Raw genomic sequence first — 7,523 nt, 5'->3', positions numbered from 1 at the left:
ACTATGAAAGGGTGTGTTATATTAGTCTTAGTTTTTATATTCATAACAAAAGCATTACTTGGCTCTTTAGGTACATTTCTTTTTTAGATATTCTTTAGTTTTGTGTAGGAGGATGTGTGTAATTTGCTATGTCCCATGCACTGCTCATTAAATTTGAATGACAGTAGAATATAGTCATATCATAAAATTTTGTTCTCCTGTTAATATTTTGATAAATAAGAGATTACTCAATTTGAGTGTGTTGATCATCTGGTAATTAAAATGATGGCCATGTCCCTTGAATGGTTGTCCACCCTGTTGTATTGGGGAATCTGCCACTTTAAGAAAAGGCCGTCCCCTTCAGTGACATTTGACAACAGATTTTTTGTCTCTTCAGTGGCGGGAATTTCAACGACTGAGGCGAGTATGTTTTTTTCTTCGTACGAGTTTGCTTACTTGCTTTTTTTAAGCTTAACATGTCCACCCTGTCGGCATAAAATATGCCAGAAATGATCAGAATACAGTATTTTAAAAATATGTGAGTATGAAAGTATTTACTGTGTGAAATTATACAATATCTGTATGCAGAGTAGGAGTAAACATTTCCTTTTTGTGGGTTCCGGCACATGTTGGGGGAGATATGGTAATATGGAGGAGAATCATTTAGCAAAAAGATGTCTAAAACACCCTGAGATAGATATCAATGTCCCACTGAGTGAAACTGAAGTGAAAGGAATAATAAAATCTAGTGTCAAGAGAATTGGGACAATGAGACAAAAGGTAGGCATCTATACAATATTCAAAATAAAGTCTGGATTGAGAAAAACATTATGAGAGCAGAAAAGGATTATTCTGTAACAAATAGGCTTTGAATAGGGCACACATACCTTAATTACTCACTGCCAGAAATGTTCATTGTACAAAATACAACAGAGAACAAACTCAGTGTATAGAATTAATAAGACATGTAGAATTAATGACCAGTCAGTAATAAGTATATTTTGTAAAGCACAGAAAGAATCAAGGGTTTCTAACATCTTAATGTTTTAGCTAAAGGAAACAGGATTGTTCAATAAAATATACAGGCTATATCAAAGTTACCCAGTCAACACTACACATTCCTGTCCAGTTGGTGGCAGTAAATGCACTATTTAAGCTGGCTGAAACAACTAAAGAACAAGACTTTTATTTTGGTTTGGTGATACTACGTCATAAGGCTGCGCTCTGCATCTGTGATTCAGGGAAGGTTTGTGGTTTTAAAGGTTTTAAAGTGTTTACATTAATACAATAATATAGAGAACTGTAAAATGAACACTGTAATGTTTAATGAGAGTAGAGTAGACCACTGCACTGAGGGGAGGAGTAAAATACACGCAGTTCTCTTGCTTTTATATGAAAACAAATAGGATGAACAAGACACTTAAAGTACTTGCTATTTGAAAGATGTAGTTATTTTACTATAATACAAACAGGTATTTTACTCAACTGTGCTATTTTGGGAATATGAACTAAAAAATGCTTTTAACATACTATCTTTATTTAAAAATGTACTTAGTTACCCATTTTTCATATACTTTTAAATATGCATAGAAAATAGACTTTTATTTGAAATATAAGAATAATATATAATAAATATACACAAAATATATTTATAATATAATGCCTAAATATTTTGGTACATAAAAAAAACTTTTAAATGTATGTAATGTTAATATTTCCTTTATCTGATGTACTTAACTACATGTTAATGGTGTCTTTAAATAGTACAGTCAAGTACACTATTAGGATGACATTATGTCTGACTACTGAAAATTAGTGTTAGTGCTAATTAGTGCATTTATATTAAGTGTGCTTAAGTACCACAGTTGGGCAAATGTTGTTAGAACTAGCACATCAGTAATGTAATTTTAATAAAAGTAACTTAATTTAAATGTAAGATTAATCTGTAAAATTCTACGAAGATTTAACTAATTTTAATGCATTCAAAGCACACTTTAAAGAAATACACTAAGAAAACTCTTCTGCATATTTTTATGGTAGTACACTTTATTTTAATGCACTAACATCAATTTAAGTAATAGTGATATTTAGTACACTTTTACATAAAGTGCACTGAAGTACTACTGAAGTAGAAATACACTTTTAATTAGTTTATTTATAGTGTGAAAATTTACTATTTTATTTTGCACAAAACAAAAGTACTACAAATGCATTTGCTTGTATTAAAGTATTTTTTAAAGAGAATGCAAGTATACTTTATTTTTACCTGGGTTACCCTGAAGTCTACAAAGAACAAAAATGTAAGTGTCAAAAAAAACAAAACAAAAAAACTTGCCATAAAAAGTTTAGGCTTAAGAGTACAGATTAAAGTTTTTAAAGAATATTATTGTTGAAGTTAAATAAATAAAAAAAAAAGTTACCGGTTTTAATTTGTGAAATTATTTCTGAGCTATATATATATATATATATATATATGTAAAGTTGTTTGAAATGTTGAACTCAGAAATTGCTAGTACAGCAAAAGCAGAAAAAGGCAAGTATTTGCCAAACTTGAGAAAATGGCACAGTCTGTTAAAAAAAAAATGCTACAAACTCCAATTTTGAAGTTTTTTAATGAAAGCCATAACATTTTATAGTAAAATGGCAGTTGTTTTTAAGGATGCACAAAGGTTAATCACTGTCTGTCAAGTTTATAACCTAGCCATAGTGTATATTGTATACACTGATGAATGATACACCACACAAAATCTTCAGCTTTTGTTTTTATTTCTCATTGAAAATCTATACAAAAATTACTTAAAGCAAATAGTGATAAATCCTATTTGAATTAACTCTAATTTTAAGTAAAATATTTTACATATGTAAGAGATAATGCACTGCTAGCTGTGTCTCTTACACTTCAGCATACCTGTGAGACAAATACTTATCCAGACGCCAGCTTTTACAACTGGTATAGTTACATTTACCAGCAATATGCATAATTAAAATGTCACATAATTAAACAAAGTCATCACACCACGGCTCCAAAACTATTAATAATTTACCTTCAAGACACACCATACACGCTAGCACCTAAATAACTTAATAAAGACTTTACTGTTCATCTCTTTCTTCTATTCTCTTCTATTTTGATGTTTTAAATAACTTAAAATCAAAATAAATATACAGTACCCATCAAAAGATTTTTAACAGTAAGATTTTTCATGTTTTTTTTAAAGAAGTTTTTTCTGCTCAACAAGCGTGTATTTATGTGATCCACAGTACAGCAAACAGTAAAACTGAAATATTTTTACTATTTTTACAAAAGATCAGCATTTATCAGAAATAAAAAGCTTTTGTAGTGTTATACACTATATCATTCAAAAGCTTCAGTATGTATTTTTTTCTTCATAGAAAATATATAGTTTTATTTAGCAACAAATTTTTTGAGCAGCAAATTGGTAGATTAGAATGATTTCTGAAGGATCATGTGACTGAAGTAATGTTTCTAAAAATTCAGCTGTGAAATCACAGGAATAAATGACATTTTAAGATGTATTCCAATATAAAACAGTTATTTTTAAATAGTAAAAATATTTCAGAATTTTACAGTTTTTGCTGTATTTTGGATCAAATAAATCCAGGCTTAAAAAGAAGAAACTTTAAAAATCTTGCTGTTCATAGACTTTTGACTGGTAGTGTAATAAAAATAATATAGATAAACATGTTCAAAAATTAGGTTATGTCGGCACCGACGGCCTTGTGGGCAGTGTGCGCTTCGGGTGTCCCAAGTTTGAGTCCTGCCTCGTGGACCTTTCCCAACCTTGTCCCTCTCTCCCACTCACGTCCTGTCATATCTATCCTTTCAAGAAAAATACAATTTCAAACAATAGCAATACCTTTAATTTGTTGGCAGTAATTAAAATATATTGTATAGTGACTATTTGTGTTCTCTAAAATACATCTGAATAATATACATAACATCACAACTTTTTGGCTGCTGTTTTGGAGCTGACAAAAAAAACACGTGCAATAACATGCACTTATGATCGACAAATAACAATAACAGTTCTCTTTGCGATAAAACTGTTACTTTTTCAGTTGTTTATTGGGTAAAAGGTCTGGCATACATGTATTTTATGTTTTACATATCTGAAGGCTTTTATGTCTTTGTGCCATTGAACTTGTTAACTTGTTTTTGTTTCTTTACGCCTTAGATCTGATGGCACTAAAAGAGGAGAGTCAAGAACTGAATGAAGTGGAAGAGAAAAATCAGTATGACGAACATCATGATTTCACGGCTGGAGACAAATCTTTTTGTAACTCACCGACTCAACAAAACGCAAAAGAAACTGCAAACTTTCAAGTCCAGGTGAGTGTTCAGACGGGAGAGCGCCCTGTAACCTGTCAACAGTGTGGAAAGAGTTTCACTCAAGAAGAAAGCCTTAAACTCCACTTGAAAATCCACACTGGAGAAAAACCGTTCATATGCCCTCAGTGTGGGAAGAGATTCAGTCGAAAAGAAAGCCTTAAATGCCACTTGAAACTCCACACTGGAGAGAGCCTTTTAACCTGTCAACAGTGTGGAAAGAGTTTCACTCGAAAAGACAGCTTTAGAGTCCACTTGAAGATTCACGCTGGAAAGAAACCGTTCGTTTGCCCTCAGTGTGGAAAGAGTTTTACACAGAAAAAAGAACTTGATGCCCACTCCAGAGTTCACACTGGAGAGAAGCCTTACACTTGTAAACTGTGTGGGAAGAGCTTCTCACAGATAGGAAATCTTAAGGCTCACATGAGAGTTCACACCGGAGAGAAACCGTTCACATGCGCTCGGTGTGGAAAGGGTTTTAAACACAAGACACAACTTGATGGCCACATGAGAAACTACATTGGAGAAAAGCCTTTTACTTGCAACCAGTGTGGAAAGAGTTTCACACGAAGAGAAGGTTTTAAGACTCACATGAGAGTTCACACCGGAGAGAAGCCGTTTATGTGCGATCAGTGTGGAAAGAGTTTCGGATATAAAGACAGCTTTGATCATCACATGAGGACTCACTCTGGAGAAAACTCTTTTATGTATCTTGAGTGCGAAACGAGTTACACAGATGATAAACATCTTAAGGATCATGTAAAAATTCACACCAGACAGAAGCCTTACAAGTGTCTTCAGTGTGAAAAGAGTTACGCAACTAAAAGAAGCTTGAGACGGCATTTACAAACTCATTCTGGGAAAAAATTGCCACTTTCCTCAGTGTGAGTAGAGGTTTAGTAAAAGGAGTAATTTTCAACAATCATCTGCACATTTAATGCAATAAAATGTTACACAAAAAAAAACAAGTATAAGAGTGCTATTAGAATACTATGAAACTAAAATAGGAAAGTATACTTTCAAGTTGCTTTTTATACTGTATACGTCTCAAAATATACTTTAATGTATTTCATAAAAATTGTACTTAAGACTACAGGTATCCATTAGGTATCCATGAGGTATACTAGATTTATACTGACATAAAATTAATATGTTTGGCCTATACTTGTACAATCTTTTGAGACACTTGGTTTGTAGTTGTTTACTCCTTTGACTGAGCCTTTTTAAATAAATATTTTTTTTTCCCCCACATAGTTTTACATACTGTCTTTTGACAAAAACTTGATTTTGTTTTTTCAAAACTTTTTTTTTTTAAACTTACACATTCAAGTGTTGATTTAAAAAAATGAAGATAAAAATGTTTTTTTGTTTTTAAAGCAGAGGCTCTAATATTTTTTTTTTTCTGTAAATTGTATGTTCAGATGGTCACTCATCCAGGTGAAAAGAAAAAAAGAGCAGTAACATAATGCTTTATTTTCACGCGCTAATTTTGTACTTAATATATTAAAGCTTAATCTTAAGTACTTCTTAAAATAATCCTAAGATCAAAGTATATTCAACTGTACTTTTTCAGACACCATGAATTTGAACTAAAATGTGCTTTTAAAATACTATATTTAAATAGTACAATGAAGTACACTATTAGCATGTCGTTATATCTGACTACTTAAAACAGTCCAATGGGGTGTGACAGAATTCTTAAAGCATTCAAAGCACACCTTTAAGAAACACACTAATAAAACTCCTCTGTTTTTGCAAGTCTAAGTCACAAATTAGCAGAAGTTGTGAAAAAACAAGATGAGAAAGCTCTAGAATCGAGCATTCTGAAAACAGAGTGATAATTTAGCTTCAACTTACAAGTCTGTCTTTTGAACAGCATATTATTTCCCTGCTGAAAAATCCAGCATAAACCAGCATGGATTCCAAGATGGTCCAAGTTGGTTTATGCTTGTTAGTGCTGGTTTATGCTGGTCCAGGCTGGTTTTTGCTAGTATAGTGCTGGTCTAGCTAATGGTCCAGCATATCCATGCTGTTCCTAAGCAAAAGCTGGATCACCAGCACGGTCTTGCAGGATTTATTATCAGTATTCAGCTGTCTGTATTCAAGCTGTGTTCTAGAGACAAACATTGTTTTTGATTGCATATTTCTCTATTTGACATATTGTTTTTCCTTTGCATCATTAATGTAAGGTTAAAGCTAGAGCTGGAGATTCAACACGTTAATTAGATTAATTAATTATAGTGACAAATAACACATTTAACACACTTGCCCCATCCCAGACCTACGTGGGTCATCTGACATTTCTGATCTGGCAGGGCAACAACTCACTGCATGATGGAGCCTAGAAAACAAAGTCCCTAAGATATGGGGCAAAAATGCCTCTGTTTGAGTTTTTATCTCATATTTATATCAGTCAATCACGTTTATTTATACAGCGTTTTTTTAACAAAACAGGTTGTGTCAAAGCAACTTTACAGTATTAAGTAGGACAATAGTGTGTCAATAATGCAAAATTTACATGTTGCAGCAAAGTCAGATTTTCTTTATTAAATAACTTCTTAAAATTCACTTGAAAAATTGTCTTGGTGTTTAACCACAAACACACACTAAGAAATGTGATATGTAACACATGCACACATTTTGTTGTGTTCTTGCTGGGATCATACCAGCACCAAAAGAAAACAAATGCTGGTCCAACAGCAAACTAGCATCCCAAGTTGGGGACCAGTAACCAGCATCCCATGCTGGTCCCAGCATGAAGAACATACGTTATGCTGGACTTTTCAGCAGGGTTTGCAAAAAAAGATAAAAAGATAAATAAAAAAAGATATGAGGCAAGCATTATTGGCAAGCATCAGAGTGACTTGAAAGTGAAAAAGAAAAAAGTGATGACATATTGTCAAGTATGGTGACCCATACTCAAAATTGGTCCGCTGCATTTAACCCATCACAAGTGCACACATACAGCACTGAGAAGTGAACACACACTGGAACAGTCAGCATCCATTGCTTCAGAGCCCAAGGGCACTTCAGTCATGGTATTGAAGGTGGAAAGAGCACTGTTCATTCACAATCCCCACCTTCGTTTCCTGGTGGTGCGGGAATCAAACCAGCAAACTTTGGGTTACAAGCCAGGCTCATTAACCATCAGGCCATGACTGCCCGTAGCAAAACTGACTTGTGGACGAAAGCACTT

At 33.2% G+C, this 7,523-nt stretch overlaps 1 protein-coding gene across 1 annotated transcript; it reads left to right on the top strand.

Moving 5' to 3' along the window:
- The first annotated feature begins 2,185 nt into the window (after positions 1-2,185).
- Positions 2,186-7,087, top strand: LOC127163728 (gastrula zinc finger protein XlCGF8.2DB). Its single transcript, XM_051107078.1, has 2 exons — positions 2,186-2,279; positions 4,176-7,087. The coding sequence occupies exon 2, from the start codon at positions 4,181-4,183 to the stop codon at positions 5,213-5,215; it is 1,035 nt and encodes a 344-aa protein (XP_050963035.1). The 5' UTR covers positions 2,186-2,279; positions 4,176-4,180; the 3' UTR covers positions 5,216-7,087.
- The last annotated feature ends 436 nt before the right edge of the window (positions 7,088-7,523 follow it).

The sequence above is a fragment of the Labeo rohita genome, chromosome 4 (assembly GCF_022985175.1).
Source record: "Labeo rohita strain BAU-BD-2019 chromosome 4, IGBB_LRoh.1.0, whole genome shotgun sequence".
Classification (NCBI taxonomy): Eukaryota; Metazoa; Chordata; class Actinopteri; order Cypriniformes; family Cyprinidae; genus Labeo; species Labeo rohita.
The sequence above is the reverse complement of the archived record's forward strand: the minus strand, read 5'-3'. Positions and strand labels throughout refer to the sequence as shown.

Excerpts from the sequence above, each read along its gene's own strand:
- LOC127163728 (XM_051107078.1), top strand. The coding sequence starts at position 4,181 with ATGGCACTAAAAGAGGAGAGTCAAGAACTGAATGAAGTGGAAGAGAAA.